The sequence below is a fragment of the Schistocerca piceifrons genome, chromosome 2 (assembly GCF_021461385.2).
Source record: "Schistocerca piceifrons isolate TAMUIC-IGC-003096 chromosome 2, iqSchPice1.1, whole genome shotgun sequence".
NCBI lineage: Eukaryota > Metazoa > Arthropoda > Insecta > Orthoptera > Acrididae > Schistocerca > Schistocerca piceifrons.
Genome location: NC_060139.1, coordinates 639871304 through 639893872, shown reverse-complemented (window position 1 = coordinate 639893872; position 22569 = coordinate 639871304). Strand labels below are relative to the sequence as shown.

At 38.2% G+C, this 22569-nt stretch overlaps 1 protein-coding gene across 1 annotated transcript in view; it reads left to right on the top strand.

Annotated features, from left to right (window-relative positions):
• LOC124776916 (phenoloxidase 1-like) overlaps positions 1-22569 on the top strand; it is a 270095-nt gene that overhangs the window by 103349 nt on the left and 144177 nt on the right. The window contains exons 6-8 of the mRNA XM_047252128.1: positions 4061-4250; positions 10869-11092; positions 12953-13155. Coding sequence (XP_047108084.1) covers positions 4061-4250; positions 10869-11092; positions 12953-13155 — 617 coding nt within the window. The remainder of the gene's footprint in view (positions 1-4060; positions 4251-10868; positions 11093-12952; positions 13156-22569) is intronic.

The window sequence follows — 22569 nt, the reverse complement described above, 5'->3', positions numbered from 1 at the left end:
CCCCTAAAATAGACCTAGATGCAAAACCTGTCCCATATATCCTCTCGCCACCACCTACTCCAGTCCGGTCACAAACATCACCTATCTCATCAAAGGCAGGGCTACTTGGTGAAATCAACCTACAAATTAACCTGTAACCATCATGCTGCATTCTATGTGGGCAAGGCAACCAACAAGCTGTCTGTCTGCATGAATGGCCACCGACAAACTGACGCCAAGAAATGAGTGGACCACCCTGTTGCTGAGCACAATGCCAAACATGACATCCTCCATATCAATGACTGCTTCCAGCATGTGCCATATGGATCCTTCCCATCAACTCCATCTCTTCTGAATTGCGCAGGTGGGAACTTTACCTGCAATATATCCTATGTTTCCATAACCTCCTGGCCTCATCCTTCGTTAGTCATTGTCCTCACCCATCCAGCCCCCTCCCTGTTCCCATCTCAGTACTACACAGCCCTCATTTCACCATCGCACCCAGTCTGTTTGCTTCTCTCCTTTTCTGTAACCCCTCCCTTCCCAACTCTCACCAGCCCTCTGTCTAACCTGCAGCACTTCACTGTTCACCATACCTAACCTACTTCCCCTTCCCCTGCCTGCCCCAGCCTCCTCCTTATCCCCACCCAGTTGCCACCCTCATCATGCACTGGTGCTGCTGCTCACAGTGTGGCCTCATTTGCTTGAGACTTCAGTCATGTGTGAGTGAGTTGCCTTTGTGTGTGTGTGTGTGTGTGTGTGTGTGTGTGTGTGTGTGTGTGTGTGTGTGTGTGTGTCTGCCGTCTATTTTTTATGGAGGCCTTAGTGACTGAAAGCTTTATTTGTGACAGTCTTTTTGTTGTGCCTTTCTGCGACTCAGTGTCTTTGCTATATGGTGAGTAGAAACTTTCCTTTTCATAATATTGCTACATTCCATTCTGGATTTTTCATTGTTTGAATTTTACCTACTCCCCTAACTTCTTAAATCCAAGCCCACAGACCTCACCACTGTTCATACCCTTGTGGTTGGGGTCAATGTTTCCACTGGATGAACGTCTACCTCAGTTAACCAGCACCTCCAAACCATTGTACATTACCTCCCAACCAACATTCAAGACACTGCTCACTTTCTTTGCTGCATTGCTGCAGTTCTTGTTTCATTACTACCAGATTCTTTGTAGGACACTGTTGATGCGACCTGCTTATTCATCACCTTCCCACATGGACATGGCCTTGTGGCCATACAATACTCCTTTTCTTAATGTCCTTCTGATCCCAAAGCCACCACCTCTTTCTTAATGCTCCTCCTACAGCCACATCCTGCCCTTGATTATTTCACTTTTGAACACCGGAACTACAGACAGATCAGTGGTACTGTCATGGGTAGTTACGTGCCATCCAGTCCAATCAACACCTAAAACCTCTTGTCTGATTTACATTCATTGATGAGATTTTTTCGTAATCTGGACTCATGGCAAGGATAATCTTGTACTCCTTACTCCATTGTCTGAGCACCTTCTCCAAATCTGCTTCACCAGGTCCTTCTCAACTCAATGAGCCACCATCCTAGATGTTGATCTTTACTTCTCAGAAGGCTATGTAAATAGGTCTGTGCTGTCCGGGGTATCTGTGCGGTCTGAGGTGCCTTGCCACAGCTTGCACAGCTCCCCCCGCCAGAGGTTCATGTCCTCCCTCGGGCATGGGTGTGTGTGTTGTTCTTAGTGTAAGTTAGTTTAAGTTAGATTAAGTATTGTGTAAGCCTAGGGACTGATGACCTCTGCAGTCTGGTTCCATAGTAACTTACCACAAATTTCCAAATACATCCATTTATATCATGTGTGCCAGTTATCAATTTAGACATCTGTCAACCATTACACGTCAAAAAGTCTCTTCCATATATCCTCACCACCCATATATCCCACAATTGCAGTAGAAAACAGGGATTGTTGAAATACACTGATAAATTTACCAGAGCATTAATTTCCAGATAATACCCTGTCCAGATCATCCATGAACAGATCTCCTACACCATCTCCTCCTCTGACTGCAGTAACCCTGTTAACTAGACACTGATCGGTGCACCTCTAATCACTCAGTACCACCCTGGCCTTGAAGAGCTTAACCACGTCCTTCACCAGGGCTCTGACGACCTATTGCTATGTTCTGGGGTGTGGGATATCATATCCAAAATCTTACTCACAAAACACAAAATAGAGGTTCACCAGCCATGTGAACTACAGAATATCATTGTCCGTTCCTACTCCAATCCCACTTTCAATCGTGCCCTACTTTGGGTCATTATGTTGTGTTTGATGTAGTTGCAAGACCTAGACCTGTCCCATACATCCACCTGCCACCTCCTGTCACAGTCCAGTTACAGGTATCTCCTACCTAATAAAAGACAGGACCACTCGTGAAAGTGGCCATGTTATATATCAGCTATGCTGCAATTGCTGTAAACCATTCTATGTGTGAGTGTCAACTAACCAACTGAATGGCCACTGCCAAACTGTGGTAAACCAGAAAGGTGACCATCCAGTTGCAGCATATGCAGGGCACCACAACACCCATAACTTCAAAAGTTGCTTCACCATTTGGGCCACTTGGATACTCCCTTCCAGCACAAGCTTTTCTGAATTATGCGGGTAGGAATTGTCTCTCCAGCATATCCTGCACTCTCGCTATCCCCTCTACCATAAATCTCCACTAACTAGTTTCCCACTTCCTCACCTTACATTTTCCTTTCTCCCCTCTATCCACACCACTCCTTCCCCTTCCAGATCATATACTGCCTTTTCTCCCACCAATCCCCCCCCCCCCCCCTCATGTGTTCTCGCTCTTTCTCTCTATTACTCTCTCTTTTTCTCTCTCTCACTTTCACTCTTCCTCTCTCTCCCCTTCTTTTTTTCACCCTTCTCCCTTACTCTCTCCACTTCCTATCTCCCTCTTCATCACCACCTTCCTCCCCCTCCCCCTCCCCACCTTCTCCCTCTCTGTAGCCCTTATTACACTCTAGCCTCTGAACTCTTTTCATCTTGTTGTGCAGCTGCTGAGTCATTTGGTGAAAGACCTATCTCACACTACCCTGCTGCCCTCCTTTGTATTACGTGCCCTTCCCTAGTCCCTCCCACCTTCATCTGTACAATCAACTGCTTTCAGTAATCGATATCCAATAATTAGTCTTGTCACTATCATGAATGTGTATGTCCTGGGTATCTGTGTGGTTTTGTGTGAGAATGCATGTACTCTTACTAGAAAAAGATTAAGAGCTAGAAAGCTAGTGTTAACTGTTTTCCATTACATGTTTCTATGCATCATGCATGAGTTCTCAATTGGTAAGTAGTTGCCTTTCCCTTATTGTGTGTATTTGCCATTCAGGAATTCCTATTAGAATTATGCAATCCAACTGCCAAGTTAAAGTATTCTGTCGTATACATGAACTTTTACTTTTTTATATCCAGCACTGCAATCTTTTACTAGCATTTGGCCTACCTGTCTAATAAATTATCATTAATAGAAATAGTTAATATTTTCACAAGTAGCAATTATGTGATCTGTAGCTATTGCACTTGGTGACCTATTCTATTTGGGATAAATAGAATCAAGTCTTTCAAGCCATTTTGTAGAATCAGTCTATGATTTATATATTCTTTTGTGTGTTCTCTACAGTGTTTATGTTTACGTCACTGAGAATTACTATACTAATATTAAGTCTTTTAAATGTCATTGTTATTCTCTTGGTATAATTATTATACACTGCTAAAAGATAATGATGTGATATTGCAATACAATCATCACAAAAATACATTTTCATGGCTATTTTAGTATATGACTGTTTTAGTATATGTTATATTACATTTGTTTGTTGTTTGACCATGGACTCTTGCTGATAATTTTCAGCTTACAGTATGGATGTGTCACTTGTAATGGTTAATAGAAGTGTATAAAAACTTGAAACATACATATATTTATACTTTGTTTCAATACATCTCTATAGATTTACTTTTAACCCTTACTTAATTCTACTGTCATCAGCATTTTTTTTGAATAATATAAATTGATTAATTTGTAAATATTGCAGAGTGATCGTTTTCAAACTGTGGACATTGTCGACAGGAGTGGCTTTCCTGGAAGTCTGCAACAGGTTGATATTAAGCGAATAAAGCTTCCTGATATAACTTCTCCCATGAAACTTGATTGGAAAGAGAATTTTTCAATATTCCTACCAGCACACCGAGAATATGCTGCAGAGCTGGTCAAAATTTTCATGGGTAAGGAGCTGGTCAAAATTTTCATGGGTAAGGTATACTCTCAGTCAAATAGTAAATCTGTGTGTGATGATAATGTAATCACAGATTTGGTTTACCAAAAGAAGATATAGCTGATGCAGTGTTCTATCACCTTAAGTTGATGTGGCAATGTATGTGAGGTAACTAGTGTAAATTGTGTCTCGTATATACAGGATGCTACAGATCTTTCAAACCAGCTCCAATTTTTGAAAACAGTATACCTGATCTCTTTTTGTTAAAATGTGTTTAGGCATATTGGTAAAACAGAATGGTGAACCTTTTGTTGTCTGAGGACTACTGGTAAATGAAAAGAACTCTCAACATCCGAATTTCAACTTGGAACATAGCAAATTTAAAAGGGTACTTTTCTGACACTTTGGTTACATCATCAAAAATTCCCTGTACAAACCATGATTATATGAGTAATTGTTGTGTAAATAAACAAGATTCAAGATTCAAGATTCTTTATTAGCCATTGATCATGCAAGATGAAATAGGCTTCGTCAGTACATAAAATAATATTAATATTCCAGACACTATATATAAGGCATAGATATAATTAGCATATGAGTAACTTACAAATAACATAAACCTTAAGCAGGTGACTACAATGCTTAATACATATTCTTGTTTCAGATACATACAAAGGTACCAAAAATGAGTTACATTGTAGTAGCAAACACAGTAGTTACGTAACACATCATAACACTGGCAAATAAAGTGGATCTTGTGAATGTATATTAAGAATTGCAGTGTCACGGTAGCTTGTTTGATGACTGTACTTACACACGTAGCACATGATATTGTGCATGCCATCTCACCTAGTGTTCTGAATACTCACAATTTTCAAAATAATTCAGTCGCTGTATTCAGTCGCTGTTTGCAGTAGTGGACTGGAACCACTACTTGGTTCTAGCCTGCTCTGATAGTCTTTCTTCTTCACTGGGCAGTTATGTGTGGGGCTGTAAGAGAGGAGGGGCTATAAGAGAGGCTGTTCTCCATTAACGTCCTCAAATCAACAAATAATCAAACTTCAGTTTAACTTCAACATCATAAACATCATTTCAGTAGAATTACAACTGCCAGAGTAGACAATGTTCTCTATGTGACAGATCATTAACCAAGGTCCAAATCAACAAATCTGATATCTCCGCACAGAGAAGCCATTCATGCATTGTCATCAGAAGAGCTATTCCATGGACTCAGCTTGTCTCTGGAATGGCACCAGCAAGGAGTAAGCAGCCCCACATCACGGCAGGTGGCAATGTAGTGACACCCGTACTCCTCTCCAGACCTATGGCTTCCATGGATTGCTCTGTCTCTGCACATAATTTCCCACATTTCCAGACAGTGGGCTCTCCAGTCTTTCTGCCTAACTTACACTTTAAGAAATCTCCTGACATATTCCATTGGCTAAGTTGAATCTTGTATGAGACATGCTATTTTTCTATGAAAGAGCCTGTGACACGACATATCCCACCATGGAGGCATGAGATGTCAGAATCATTGGTTTACATTGAGCTTGCATTGCTCCTTTTTAATATTTTATTATTGAGACTTAGTGTCACACTTAACACATGTCATTTGATATTAGCTATGTTATTATATTCTTTTGAGTAAAAAAGAAAACTGAAACTTCGTTATTCCATTATAATTTATTTTTACTTTTTTGTATACCTTTGCATACTTTTTAGAATGTCATTCTTTAAAATTTTATTTTCATCTACCTATGTAAGGAAACTGTATGATGATGCATTCCTTTACAACATAATCTATAACTCGTTATTCTCCCGAAAAAAAAAATCATCATTGTTATTATTGCTGCTCTTCCTGTTTGGAGGACGCCTTTATAAAACTGTCTCTTAACTTTGCTTTTGTAAAAAATGATATGTTACCTTCATTCAGAGAGGAAGATATCCCTCCATTATTCAAAATACCTGATGGGTCAGTGTTCTACATAAAATTTGATCTACTCCCTACAACTGTAAAGGTCAGCTCATCCATGAGTCCACCTTACCTAGATATAAGTCACCTCATCTGTGAGTCTACCTAGTCTTAAAAAAAAGGTCAAGGTCATCTCTTCTGTAGGTTCACCTTGCCTAACCCAGGGTGTCTCTGTTATGAGTCCACCTAGGCCATTTACCACCTAATCTTCATATATATATGTGTTTCACTAACCATGATGCTACTTCATGGAGCATCTGACCTGCTTGCCTATTCTGTTTTGTTTTGGCTGCCATTCTCCTTCATAACACTACTGTTGAATTATTTATTTCTTCCTTTAGTATTTCACAGTCTTACTCCCAGTAGGCTTACATTGTCCCTCTCCTTTTAAGCATTATGTGTTTCCTTCTTAACAATGGAGTTGCTTTGTAGTAATTTCATACCCCTTTTCTCCTGTTGTTCAATTTAAAGTTATCTGTACACGGAGATGTTAGCATGTAATTCACTTCTTTTTAATGGGCTGGTTTTGTGTTGCGTATTTCTGTGTGTGTGTGTGTGTGTGTGTGTGTGTGTGTGTGTGTGTGTGTGTGTGTGAGCACATGCGTGTGTGTGTGTGTGTGTGCGCACATGCGTGTGTGCAAAAACCATTAGTCTCAAGACTTTTAATTCTTCTGTTCATTTCCTCCCCTGTAAAAGTGTATAAAACCAGCTTTCCATACACACATTGCATAAAAAGTAAACAAAATATCCCCATAAATGGACAATGAAAGTTGGAGTCCTACATCGCTTGAGACATTGTAATGATACTGCACTTTTGTAGACGTATTTTAGTAATAATATAGGACACTTTTGGACCATTGTCTCCCTGAGGTTTCAATGAATTTCTTTATAATTTCTGTATTATATAGGCATTTTTCCTTGCCTGTCACTGTATTCGCTAGGAACACTGCCTTAGGATGTGAAATTCCAACTATTTTATGAAGGCCAATATAAGTCAGAAAAAATTTACTCGTTTCCTTTTTCAACCCCAAATTCTGTGAGTGATCTTTCACTAATACTAAATCATAAATACATAAGTTAGATATGCTATCATTTTTGTTAAAGTTGTGCAATCTTATATTTGCTTAAGTAAATTGCATGCCATCATTTCTTGCATATCATTGGGCTGTATTACAGTTCCGGTAGGCAGATGAAACAGTTTCAATAGATGGTCTCTATGAAAGGTTTGTCTAAAACTTCAACAGCTAATAACCCTCTAGAAAGGTGTGGTAGCTCATTTAAAATTGTTTGAAGTCCTGGAATAAGCTGAGCCACAGAAGTATTCCCATCACAGCAGAATGTTTTTTTTTTTTACACAGTATGCCAGTTATCTTCAGACTAGTTTCCTCAACAATCCCCAACATCCTGTTTTGTATGTCCTTCACGTGTAAAGCACATTTTGGAAATGATGCTCATTGTTCTCACTCATTTGTACTAAAGTATTACTAAAGTCTAAAAACTGTTCTCGTACCTCATTCCTCACTGTATCACATTGTTTCTCACTTTCCTCTACAGCCTTTATTTATATGAATTTAATGATTTTTGGTAGTCTGAAATTCTATCACTTGTTTTTACTTTTGCTTGCCTTGGTTCTCTGATATGGGCATCTAAATCTTTTTCCAGCTTTTCTAAGTTGCCTTCGTATTTTCTGTGCTAGCAAACAATTCTGTTTTGGAATCGTCGATTTTCCTGATCAACTCATTTGTGTTATCATCAATTTTTTCCTTAAATCATCTCTTAACTCATTTGTTAATTTAACTAGGAAATCACAAAGCCCTACAGGTGTTTCCGATGCCATTCTATGTCTTATTATCGGCATATAAGTATGGATATCCAGTATTCTCTTAAGAATTGTGTTTTGTTTAACCACCAAGTCTCCCACCTGCAGTATCACTATCATGTACAACTCAGTTTCTTTTGTAAAGAAATTGTGTGTATCTCAATCCATCACCCAAACTACTAACAGTACTTGTTTGGTACTTCAACGGCTCATCGGGTGTGTGGGCTGGACTGTGAGAGTGGTAGGTTGTCCAGCATTGGCATAGTGGAGTGAAGTCTCATAGTCACATGGTGTAGATTTCCCAAAGAGTAATCAAAGCACGGACAGCCGGGACATAGACATAAAGGTGCTTGGATGGCTGCTCCTAATTTGTTGTTTTCCGTGATTCATATTTTATGAACTGTCATCTTTCTCTGTATTTTATTGATAATCCACTATAGTTAGAGGGTTTTGCTGTTTTCTGACTGCTAACAAACAATTGTTCTTGACTCTGCTTTTCCAAAATAGAAATTTTTTTTACGCAGTGTTGCTGGTGTCTGTTGTCAAGGGCAGCAAGTCTAACTTCTTAGCAAAATCTACATTTTTTAAAAAACATATCATATTTTGTGGTAATCACTCTCTTTCCACTGCTCAACTGTTATTTCTGTCCTGTCACAAGAGCCAAGTGCAGTGTTGCAATGGGTTTATTGATGCTTGTACTTACATATATAGTACATAACTTGCATATGCTGTCTTTTCTGGTGTTCTGAAGACTCACAATATCTTTAAATAATCCAGAGGCTGATTGCAGTAGTTGTCTGGACCCTCTACTCAGGTCTAGACTGCCATGATAACCATTCTTCTTCACCTGGTAGGTACACATGGAGCTTTAAGAGAGGCTGTTTTCCAACTATCATCACCATATCAACAAATACTTGGATGTCAGTCTAACTTGTATATTCTTCAACATCATAAATAACTTTTACATTAACATTTTACAGAACACCAGGTTAGTATTACAACTGCCAGAGCACACATTGTGCTCCATGTGACATCTTCACCCACAGTCCTAATTGACAAGTTTTATATCTCTGCACAGAGAAAAAGCCAGTCATGCATTGTCATGTGCGGAGCTATTCCAGTGGCCGAGCTTATCTCTGGCATGGCACCACATGGAGTATGTGGCCCCCCATCACAGAAAGTGCCAATGTTGTAATACATGTACCACTCCCCAGACATATGACTTTCATGGATTACTCCATCTCTGCACAAACTTTCCCACATTCCCCAGACAGTGGGCTGACTGGACCTTTACCTAACTTACTCATTATGAAATCTTCCAATATATTTCATTGACTAAGTTAAACATTGAGTGTGACATGCTATTGCCTACTAAATAGCCTGCGACACTACAAAATGCAATACAATAATAGGGAACACAAGAAGAATTAGTAGCCAGATACTATGTGGAAAACAGCCTTTTCTCATAAGCAGGGTTACAAAGATGGGTGTTTAGCAAGTCCCATTTACTGTGTGTAGTACATAACAAATTAAACCTTACAAGAGGAAGCTAAAGGAATGTTCTAAGACTGTATTCACTGGAAAACCAAAAAGGGTATTTTCAGCCATATGATCAGAAAGGTTTCCCTACTTTGTGTTCATTTACACATTTTCTTCACAATGTTTGACTACTAGTTCTTTTCAGTAATTGATTGGTTTAGATAACTGTGTGTGTTTTTATTTTCAGTGTCAGTGAGGTGGGGTAATGAGAGAGTGAAATTTGATTCTGGTATATAGCTTAACCCTTTTGAACAACATCAATCAGTATGGTAAACTTAATGTGCCTCTCCAAAGAATGGCCCACAACATTACATACTCCCTGTTCTAATTGACATGAGTATGTGCATTAGTTGTAAAGAGAGCTCTCCATGGAATTCACCTGTTCTTAGTCACTTTCAAAGCAAGATTTGGTAAACTTTGCAGAACTTAACATCATATGAGGTTATTGTTACTGTATCTAGTTGTGGAAGAACACTCTCCATGGAATTCATGTGCTCTTAGTTACTTTCAAAGCAACATTTAGCATACTTTAACATCAGATAAGATTATTGCTAATTTTCCTAGTTTTGCAGGAAAGGGTGAAGTTCAAACTGTGAACATGATGACAGCCTATCAACTGAGCAATCAATTACTTGCAGCTAATTATCTGTATTCTAGAACTTAAATCTTATTTGATACAATCTGCTCCAAGCACTAATCATTCATATATCCTTAGGCACCCCGCACAAGTTTTATTTCCTTTAACAATTTATACAACTTGTATTTAGTTTTATTTCACTCTAAACTATCTTTAAATAACTATAAAGGAACTGCTAGATCTGTTCTGAAATCTTGAGTCTTAATGTGTTTTGCCATTTATATTTCTGTCATCTCTTGTATGGTGATTGTATTTCATAGGTGGTTAGTAGGCCCTTCCCTTCTCTTTCACATTTTGAGGAAGAATAATTTGAAGCATACATGTACTCAAATACTGCACATTTTCCAGCATTTCCTATTATACCATAGAGATAAAATTGAATGCAGACATATACAATGTGCAAAAAGTAAATGAGATGCTGTGATGGATTTGAATACGGAGTGTTATTTTATGTAGACGCAGTAGACCCCAATTGGGTCTAATATTATTTGATTTATAATGAGATGAAGGTAAACTAAACAAAGATTTCAAAATTATTTATCTGTCTCTAGTCATTGTATTACTATTGTTGTTCTTAAAATCAAAGTTTCAGTATGACTGACTAGAGGTTAACTTTCTTTTCGCTGGTTTTCTTAAAATAACTTTATTCCATTTTTTGCAGAGATGGAGAATGTTGAAGACCTTCTATCTGCTTCAGTTTACTGTAGAGAGCGTATAAATCCATATCTTTTTGTTTATGCAATGTCAGTGGCTATAACACATAGAACAGATACACTGCACCTGCCTTTGCCTTCATTGGCTGAGGTTTTCCCTGACAAGTTCATGGATAGAGGGATTTTTTCAAAAGCTAGACAGGAAGCAAACATCGTGCCACCAGGCTCAAGGGTGAGAATAAACCACATTTATTGCACTGTTTTGTATCTTGGAACTAAATTACAGTTTAATGATACTAACAATAAAGTACTCCGCAAATAATGACATTTCTGTTGTGATGGACACCAATCTGTGTTTGATATATTTTTGTTTTCAAGTAGGCAGATGGTTTCATCAGTACTTTTCCTGAATGATTTTTTACTTTTCTGTATGATCTGTAATATGATTGTTGATTGTAAAAACCAGTCATTTCTGTTGTATTTTGTTCTGTTGTGCTAGTGAGCAAAGGGTTTAAAGAAGTTTGATTTAACTGATTATTTTACAACAAGACTACTGTTCACATTTCAATGGTATTTTTGAGTTGCTGTGTTTACTTATTATAAATGCTGAGTTACTATGTTTACTTATTATAAATGCTGAATTGTATGCTATCTTATTTAACCAGGTAATGTGATATAAAAATTCATGTGACTTCAACATTCAATATGGATAGTGTTATTATTTCAAAAGCATGAGTAATTTGTGGGTCTCCTGTCATAAATCATTTGATTTCCTTTCTGTTATTGATTTAAGGTAACGCCACTCTATCACAGCGAATGCTGAGCTAGATTTTGAAGGGACTTTAAACCCTAACTATTCTTCTTTCTTTCACAATGAATGTTGTCTGTTACTAAAAGCAGCTACACTCTGACTCCACATTGTATTTTTGCATGATGTTCTAATGCCTGTCAAATATTTTCGTACATTCTAAGTGAGAGTAAGGAGAGTTACAATGGAATTATTATTTCTTGTAACAGCTAGGAATTTCCACAGGTCTCTGCTTGAAGTGCAGTTTATATATACTGGCATTTACATACGTAACATTTCTACTTTGGCAAGGCTGTGACAGGTAACCGGCAATAGCCCTGTAATAGGAACAACCCTATCATTTTCCTGGAGTAATTAATGAAAACCACAGAAAACCTAAATCATCAAATAGTTGAGCTGCTGAGTCATTGATAGCCACATAAACATACTGAGAATGTTGCTGGCTTTTGGACAAATCCTCCTTTAGAAATATAGAGTACATATACACACACATAATTTCATACACATACACTTGCTTTGCTACATTGTTCTAGCTGACTATACTGAGCTGCCAGCTCACTGCCAGTGAAGCCTGACAGGCAAAAGAAGGCGATAACCCTCAATTTAATGAGACTCAGACTAATCACTTTATCTTCTGTGTTTTTGAATGTACTACATGATAATATACAATATCTTGAAATATGCTCTTGTGGGTTAGCATTTTTCTGCCAATCCCTTCATATACTGATGGATGGGCAGTCCTGTAAGGAGGAGGAGAGAAGTAGGTTAGCTGCAGACAATAGCATGTTTTCAGAGTGGACATTTCACTCATCAGTGGAGTATGTACAAAGTACTACAATGAAACTTCATGACAGATTAAATGCACACATATTGGTAAGTAGCCTATCAAAAGTTTCCAGCAGTTGGTTTCACAATGTTTATAGCATAGCTCTTTTATTGGACACCAGTACAGTAAGATATAAGATCTCTTCCTGTAGTTATCAATTTTAACAATTTTGTTTGAGGTATTTTTCCTTGTGAGCAACATCCATAACTCTCTGTCAGTGTACAATTATACCTCAGTTAGCATAACTCTTACTGACTGTTGACATGCTTTTGTATGCACCATAAAGAGACTGCTGAATCTATGTGCTATGTGACATCTATATTAAAAGTAAAGTCTGTGTCTTGTTTCATACTGTAGTATATTTTTTCCCACAGTGTAACTATGTGCAGATTACACTTATTAGATGCCTAGTTCACAGCTATACCTTTTACTCAGAAAATATGTTTGACTTGGAACAGGTTCCTATAGAAATTCCAGTGGACTACACTGCATCCAACCTTGATCCTGAACATCGTGTGTCATATTTCCGTGAGGATATTGGGATCAACTTATGTCACTGGTACTGGCATATAATTTATCCAGGTCAAGGACCATTTCCAATGAATGGTACAGATCGTGCTGGTGAGCTCTTTTACTACTACCACCAACAAATTGTGGCCAGGTCAGTCTTTTTTTATTTCTTATAGGTATCTAAAATTTTTCTCTCAGATTTGCTACAAAACTACAAACTGTTATTTTATTTTACTAAAACTATGTTTTCATTATTGTGCATATAAATATCAATGTCTAATAGAGTCAGTATGACATAGTTTGCATTTCAGGGATCAGTGAGAGTATTTTCACATTGAAATATATAATTTCATAGGAGAAATGTCCAATGATGAGCCACAAAAGTTAGTATCCACTAAAGAAAAAATAACAATATAGTGTGACCAGCAATTCTGCAATGAAAAATATCCTTTAGATTTCCGTAGTTTTTGAGTGAAATTATTGTTTCTTTTCTTGATGTGTTTGTTGATTTCTTAAGGGGCTCCAGAAAGGTTCAAAATCATGAAGTGTTCAACTTTTACTTTTTTGCATGTTAAAAATCTTCAAACTTTCCCCTTTCAGTTCAGAAGCCTGCAGCTATTTCTAAAATTTTTTTGAAATATGTTCTGCATGGGTGTGACCCACTGTGGCATTGGTAAACTGCTGTCAAATGTTGAACTCATGACTCTACATGCTCATAATGTACATTTTAGTGGTATGAGAGAAAATAAGTGTTGTGGCTAGCCTGTGGTAGTTCAATATATATCACTTGCTACATTGTCATGTGTTTCATGTTTATTTACTCTTTTGTAATCCTGAAAATATTCATAGTGAATTCTGTTCATTGAAGTATCTGTTTTATTGAAGGATAATCATGGGTGAATTTAAAGTGACTAGAAATCCTCTGAAGGCTTTTAAGAAAAGGAAAAATGTTAGAAAGCCAAAGGTAGGTGTTATTACCAAAAACAATAGAGATGATAACCAAGTTTGTGAACCTAACCTTGCAAGTACCCTTGCCCATTGCAATGAAAGTGAGAAAGAAAGTACTTTGTACAGGAAGCTTGATTCAGTTAGAGAAAAGTATGAATGTTTTATGGGCAAATTGGATGTGAATGAAATATTCAATATGTCAGTTCTTAATGGAATTTTTGCAAACTGTGTAAGATGTATTCAGCATAGTGAAGTCGGAATGGAACTCTCTATAAAAAATCACGTAAGTCATGGCAGTGAAATGGAACTGAAGTGTATTAAGTGTTCATACATGACCACCTTTTGTAACAGTGTTTCAGTAACCCCAAATGAAGAAAATGGTAGCAAAATCTATGAACACAACATTAGATTTATTTATGTATTGTGTACAATTGGTAAGGGTGCTACTGCAGATGCAGTTTTCAGTGGCATGAACAGTCTTCCAAATCCCCCAATGAAGTTTGCGAACTATCATAGATTTATAGGGTCTAAAGTAGAAGATGTCTGTATAGAATCTGTGTAAGAGGCAGTAATAGAAAACAGTGGTAGTGCAAACTTGATTGCACTATTCGATGGTACACTATTCGATGGTACTTGGCATAAAGGGGTAAGACAGATTCTGCCTACAGGAAAATTAAAGAGACCTTTGGAGAAAAGAGAACGACGTATGAATATCAAGAGCTCGAATGGGAACCCAGTTCTAAGCAAAGAACGGAAAGCAGAAAGGTGGAAGGAATATATAGAGGGTCTATACAAGGGCAATGTACTTGAGGACAATATTATGGAAATGGAAGAGAATGTAGATGAAGATGAAATGGGAGATACAATACTGCGTGAAGAGTTTGATAGACCACTGAAAGACCTAAGTCGAAACAAGGCCCCGCGAGTAGACAACATTCCATCAGAACTACTGACAGCCTTGGGAAAGCTAGTCCTGACAAAACTCTACCATCTGGTGAACAAAATGTATGAGACAGGCGAAATACCCTCAGACTTCAAGAAGAATATAATAATTCCAATCCCAAAGAAATCAGGCATTGACAGATGTGAAAATTACCAAACTATCAGTGTAATAAGTCACGGCTGCAAAATACTAACGCGAATTCTTTACAGATGAATGGAAAAACTGGTAGAAGCCGACCTTGGGGAAGATCAGTTTGGATTCCGTAGAAAAATGGGAACACGTGAGGCAATACTGACCCTACGACTTATTTTAGAAGCTAGATTAAGAAAAGGCAAACCTACGTGTCTAGCATTTGTGGACTTAGAGAAAGCTTTTGACAATGTTGACTGGAATACTCTCTTTCAAATTCTGAAGGTGGCATTGGTAAAATACAGGGAGCGAAAGGCTATTTACAATTTGTATAGAAACCAGATGGCAGTTATAGGAGTCGAGGGACATGAAAGGGAAGCAGTGGTTGGGAAGGGAGTGAGACAGGGTTGTAGCCTCTCCCCGATGTTGTTCAATCTGTATATTGAGCAAGCACTAAAGGAAACAAAAGAAAAATTTGGAGTAGGTGTTAAAATCCATGGAGAAGAAATAAAAACTTTGAGGTTCGCCGATGTCATTGTAATTCTGTCAGAGACAGCAAAGGACTTGAAAGAGCAGCTGAACGGAATGGACAGTGTCTTGAAAGGAGGATATAAGATGAACATCAACAAAAGCAAAACGAGGATAATGGAATGTAGTCAAATTATGTCGGGTGATGCTGAGGGAATTAGATTAGGAAATGAGACACTTAAAGTAGTAAAGGAGTTTTGCTATTTGGGGAGCAAAATAACTGATGATGGTCAAAGTAGAGAGGATATAAAATGTAGACTGGCAATGGCAAGGAAAGCATTTCCGAAGAAGAGAAATTTGTTAACATCGAGTATAGATTTAAGTGTCAGGAAGTCATTTCTGAAAGTATATGTATGGAGTATAGCCATGTATGGAAGTGAAACATTGACGATAACTAGTTTGGACAAGAAGAGAATAGAAGCTTTCGAAATGTGGTGCTACAGAAGAATGCTGAAGATTAGATGGGTAGATCACATAACTAATGAGGAGGTACTGAATAGGACTGGGGAGAAGAGGAGTTTGTGGCACAACTTAACTAGAAGAAGGGATCGGTGTTCTGAGGCATCAAGAGATCACCAATTTAGTATTGGAGGGCAGCGTGGAGGGTAAAAATTGCAGATGGAGACCAAGAGATGAATACACTAAGCAGATTCAGAGGGATGTAAGCTGCAGTATGTACTGGGAGATGAAGAAGCTTGCACAGGATAGAGTAGCATGGAGAGCTGCATCAAACCAGTCTCAGGACTGAAGACCACAACAACAACTGGCATAAACAGGGACACACATCTCTTCATGGTGTAATATCTGCCGCCAATATATATACAGGGAATGCTTTAGATATAGCAGTAATATCTAATCTTTGCTGGATTGCTTTTAAATCCTATAAATATTAGCATATACATTGAAGAATACAAATTTGTTAGCACTCTATTACTTAAATAATGATATTGCTTCATTATGAAAGCTTGTATATTGGCAACTATTGCCACTATATAAACTTAACAAAATGTTCATAATTTACTTTAACATCAGATTTGAAATACTTTAATTACTGTAAAGATTTCTGATAAGCAAACTGTACAATTTATCTAATCAAATGCAAACAGTAACATCTGTTACCACACTGCTAACTATCGGACAAAAGAGGTAGCTTGCCTGTCACAGTGCCCAACTCCGTATAGCTGTAGACAAGCATTTGTATGGTTGGATGGGATCAGCAAAAGATATATGTCACCATTATTGTAAATAGTATTTTTATTAATGGCATGGTGATTGGTTGTGATCTGCCTGCTGGTAGAGCTTGCTTTACTATTTAAATCTTTAATGTTGTCAAAATGTATGACATAATTTTGAAACATATGGGGTATGTTATGTATATGTAAAGTCTTACAGTTACATATTTCATTAATACTGGCATAGAAAATGTGTTTACAAATGTCATATGCTTCTCTGTCATACTGCAGACCTGAAGATGACATCAGAGTTGAAACCTGTCATCAGTTCAAAATAAATATTTAAATGTGTGCTTAGATCTGAAGTATTTATTCAAATATTATTATTTACTATTTTTTGTTACTGGAGTTTTGAAATTTTCGCTACTGCACCTTGGTTACAATATTTCTTTTGGTAATGATTTAATAGTTCTTACATAATGCTTCAGTATTACATGAAGCTATTTCACATTTCCAGCACCATAAAGCAAAACTTTTGTGTCAGAGTAATTTTCTGTCTCATCTGTCATATATTGGAACAGCAAATCATTGTAAGTACCAGTCTCTTATATTATGAAAAAATATTCTTGAAGACACTCTTCCTGTTTCTTCTTTTGCCAAGACAGCACTTTGTGGTTCTCTGCAGTACTTATCTTCATGATGAAGTCTTCTAAAGTGCAGCCCAAGATGTAAGACCCTTCTTGCCAAGAATAAAAAACTGAGCCAAATCATAAAGTGATTTTTTTGCTCAAATAAGCATATCCATATGGTTGCAACCCATTAAAAAAAGTCCAAGATCCAGTTATTAAGTGGGGATTCATGACTGCCAGTAAATGACGTAAGAGCAGCTTCAGCATTACAAAATAATAGAGAAAATTTATGGTGCTCCTATAAATGTGCTGAGACTTGTGTTTCACGTTTATTGACTGTTCTTAATAGCAACCTTTTCTTATTTTTTTCTCTAGTAAACTCAGTTTTTATCAGTACCCATTTTGATTGTATTTTCTTGTCTATCAGCAACATCAGTCTCCTCTTCAAATTATATGTCATTTTTAATTGCCGGCCGCGGTGGTCTAGCGGTTCTAGGCGCTCAGTCCGGAACCGCGGGACTGCTACGGTCGCAGGTTCGAATCCTGCCTCGGGCATGGATGTGTGTGCTGTCCTTAGGTTAGTTAGGTTTAATTAGTTCTAAGTTCTAGGCGACTGATGACCTCAGAAGTTAAGTCGCATAGTGCTCAGAGCTATTTGAACCATTTTCATTTTTAATTTTCAGTGCACAGTTGTCAGTCTTGGATAAGTAACGACAGCTTTCACTAGTCAGTTCATTTTTCAAGCCACTTTCTATACATAATATTAGCATATTGCTCCAACTCTACTACGAAAATGGCTCATCAATAGATGAATAAATGTCTTTGTAACTTGAAGTTCACCAGCTTCTGACTGAAAAATGTACCAGAAAATTCTGTCAAACATTTCCAATTTTTTCTATTATCTGAAAAAGTTTTGAAAATTCACTTATGTTAAATTTAATGGTTTTAATTGGTGAACAGGTTATATTTTCAAATGACTTTTCTGATTTCATATTTCATCTACTTGTTTGACTCTTCACAATGCTCCAAAATAGCTGAAACAAATCTGTTACAATGTCTCTCAATTAACCCATCAGCAAACCTGCTGTTTCAAATTACAACTCAGCATTCCACAGAATTTGTTTTACCTCATAGTTTTTCGTTTTGTTTTGGTATTTCAGCTTTTGGCACAATGCAAAACGTTTATCATTGCATTATTCAGTTTTGGCTAAAACTCATTCATCTGGTCAATCCTGGGTCCCCAAAATTTAAGTGGGAAATGGTTCCATCTCTGATATAAAGTATTTATTACCACTATAGCTACAAATTCTAACAAAAGAAATGAATGAAAAGTACACTGGAACTCACGTCTTCTTTGCAAACATAGCTTCTTGATGAAAATACAAAAACTACCCAGTGATATTCATCCTCTCTGCTGGATCACTTGTCTGGTCTTGAGAGTGTTGGTCACTATATCCTCATGATTAAAGCTAAGATCCTAATAATAAGTGGAATTGTAGGCAAGTGGCTTTAATCTTATCTGTGTGATATACAGCAGAAAGGTATCATTGAAGGAATGCATGGTGGCTGAGTTACCTTCAGACTAACACTGTATGGTGACTGAAATGCCTCAAGGTTCATTATTGCACCCACTGGTTTTCCAATATTTACTAACCAGCCTTTTTCCCATGACTTTGCTTGTATATGTGTTCAACACATATATTGTATACTTCTCCTCATGCTTCCTCCCTGTGTCCACCTCTTCTTCCCCCTCTCCCTGTCCTCTTCATCCTCCCACCTTCATCTGTCCATCCCCTCTTCCTGACTCTGTCTGTTTCTCCATCTCCTCCTCCCTCTTCTCTTTGTAAATCTTCTCCACTTTTTCTCTCTAATCACACCTTCTTCACCCCTCTCTTTGTCCTTATGCCTTTCCCCCTTCTTCTGTCCATCTCCTCCTACCCCTCTTCCTTTTCCAACTGCACACTACAACTGTACAGTCTCCAACCGCCTCCTACATCTTCACCTCCTCCCACTTCTCTCTGTCCATATCCTGCTGCCTTTCTCCCTGATCATCTCCTCCTCCCCTCTTTCTTTCTGCACTACTCATTCTCCCACTCTCTCTCTGTTGGCACTCTCCTCCCCCTCTCTCTGCCCATCATCTCCTCTCCTTCTCTTTCTATCCATATCCTCTTTCCCCTTTCTCCATCTACATCATCACCCTGACCCCCACTCTCTATGCTCAACCATGCCAATCCACATGGGTAATCCCTATGAGGCTTGTCAATACTACCTACCCAACATGATTCTCATACAGGGCAGCCTACATGTGAACTCTTGTGGGAGCCAGGCAGTTGTAACATCTGAGAGCTAATTCTCGTACTGCAAACAGGGCTGTGTGAACTAAATTTTAAACATCTGATTACTTTACAAATCAGTTAAAGTGCTAAATATTTGCCTTTAAGTGTGAGAGAGAAGAAAAGTATCAGAAAGATTTTAAATTATGTTCAAAGTTTCTTGGAAGACACTAAGTGTTGTCATTATAAAACACTGGATGGATATAAATGAGGTGATTTTCACTCAATTTGAAGCAAAAGCTAGTTCTCTGCACATCTCAATATTTATGATGTCATATCTCCTGAACTGTGTGTCATCAATGACCTAATTTTGCAGTTACATTCAGTGATACATTTGGATACTGTCTAGAAACTGTGTTGTGAATAGAGTCAGTAATAAAGAAGTAAGCATGCTGCCAAAGTTCATCTGCATGAACAATGAAAATGTAGTAAGAGAGAAACTGTTTTCTTTCATCACTTTGTGTGTGTGTGTGTGGGGGGGGGGGGGGGTCAGTGAGAAAAACATTTGTAAGGGTTTGAAATTATGTGTAATGTTTGTTGCAAGTTACTAAGTGCACTCATTACCAAATACTGGCTGAATTAATTCTGAGTGTTTGTGTACCATCAGGAACGCTACCTCAATGAAACGCACAGTTTCTAACTGTAATACTAGTCTTGTTGTGTTAACTTTTTAACATCAGATTATATGTGTTAATAAGTAGATTATGATAACATTTTAAACTTTTAAATTCAGTCTGTAATTATGTGAAATATTGAAAATGGAATTTTTTTGGCCTCACTGCAGCTGGTACTGTGTTCCAGATTTGGGGTTCCAGACTTAGGGCTCCAGGTTCTGGGATAGCACTTTTGTGATATCGATAGACGATGTGCCATTATTTACAGAACGTGGAAAAGTCACCACATTTGCTGATGACACTACTGTATTAGCTAGTAATCCCTTGGGATTTTGCCTTAAGAATCATATCTGGCAGTGGGGACAAAAAGCACAAGAAAAATGGCATTTTTTGGCTATTATCATCTATTTATTGTTTATGGTATAATATTATGAGAAAATCTGTCACTAGAAAAACAAGTGTTCTATGCACAGAAGTGAACAGTAAGAATAATGTTTGAAGCCCTCCCACTATTTTACTCACTTAGTAGTCAAATTTCCAAAAATGCTGAAGAATGCATTTTTTCTATTTCTGACTGTGAAACCAAATAACAGTTTTCATACTTCTAGCTTTAAAATTACCTTAATAGCAACATATTTTCAAAAACTCTCCCATCACCTACTTCACCCAGTTAAGGGTGGAATTTCAAAAAGTCTCTTGCTTCATGATGCCTACAGTAAAAGATCAACACCCTCTTCAAATTTCAAGTTCCTATCCATAGTGTTTTGGGCCTGGTAATAATGAGTCAATGAATCAGTCAGCCCATATTTCACACCATTGAGGGTTGAATTTCCAAAAACACTAAAACACTTTTTTTTTCCAACTCAGAAGTATAAAATCAATTTACATAGGTGTAGCTTAAAAATGCTTTAGAGTTCTTTAATAATGATTTGTTTTTAGATAAGTTTCACCAATATTTCACATCCATAGGGGTTAAATTTTCAAAAATGCTGAAACACATTTCTTTATTTTGGACCATTAAACCAGACACAATTTTTTGTAGTTCTACCTTCAAAATTGCATTAGTAGTGATTAGAGGGTTGAATGATGGATGCAATTAAGTTAGTTAATGGTAGGAGTTTTACAGTTGTTAATGAAGTTAGTTAAAACGTGAAGGAATATTGGGAGCCAGAAGTCATATGTGTGTTACTCTCTGTTGCATAGCTCAGTGGTAGGGTACCATGATTCAAGTGGGTAGGTGGAGCACTGAGTTAAACAACATGAAGCAGAACACTGTGTTACTGACCAGTGGATGACGTGACAAGAAGCAGCTTGCTGCACACCAGGATGTCAGCAGTAACCGGCTCACTACACCAGCTGAGCAACACCAGAATATTCCACCGACAACTGGGGAGGAAGAACCACAGACATCAGTGACAGAAATCTGTATTTAAAGACCAGCAATAAGCTTCTAATCATCAACTGTTTTAAGGCATCGAGGTGATGCAGAGCCTTTGTCACTCAGTGCTGCCACCAGTTCGGAGTGATCACTGTCATCATAGTCATCACAAGTCACCGTTATAATGCAGATCATCTCCCAGGGGTTGCCAGAGTGATGTCACCACTGTAGTTATTACCATCATTGCTGTTTGACACCATCAGCAAGCAGCCACCTGTCATGAGAGTCATTAAGTGGGCTGCATTGTGGTAATTCACTGTCGCCATCATCCTGGGATGCTGCCTCCACAAACACTGTGAGCAGGGCCAGAGCTAATCCCCTTGCTGCTGCCACCCCCCCCCCCCCTCCCCCCACCCTCCCAGCTGCAATCACAGCAGAGGCCTGCAGCACATGGTTCCAGCTGCCATGGTACAACCCAGCAAGGTCATAGAGCCTCTACCGAAGCAGCGGATTCCAGTTACACCAGTGCAGCTGTAGTTGCAGCAGTGGGTGCATGTGTGAGCATCTGCTAGCCAAATTAATCACTGCCAAGAATATTATGAGTGGAGGCAAATCTCGCCTAGGGGGCCAACAACCAATGTATACAGTTGATCAATAAAAGCTGTTATTCTGTCATCATGGCGCCATCCATGGTCACAACCCCACCATTCTTTTCCTCACACCCAGCAGAGAACTCATAAATATGGCAATGGGTAGTGGAGTCCTGTGCATGTTTACACCGGTGTCAGCAAGACTGCTGAGGAATTGTGGAGGACGGACCTCACAGAGTTAGGAGTCGGCAGTGTGGGGCACCTACAGTGATGGTGTGCCAGTTTCTGCCTGGATCATTTT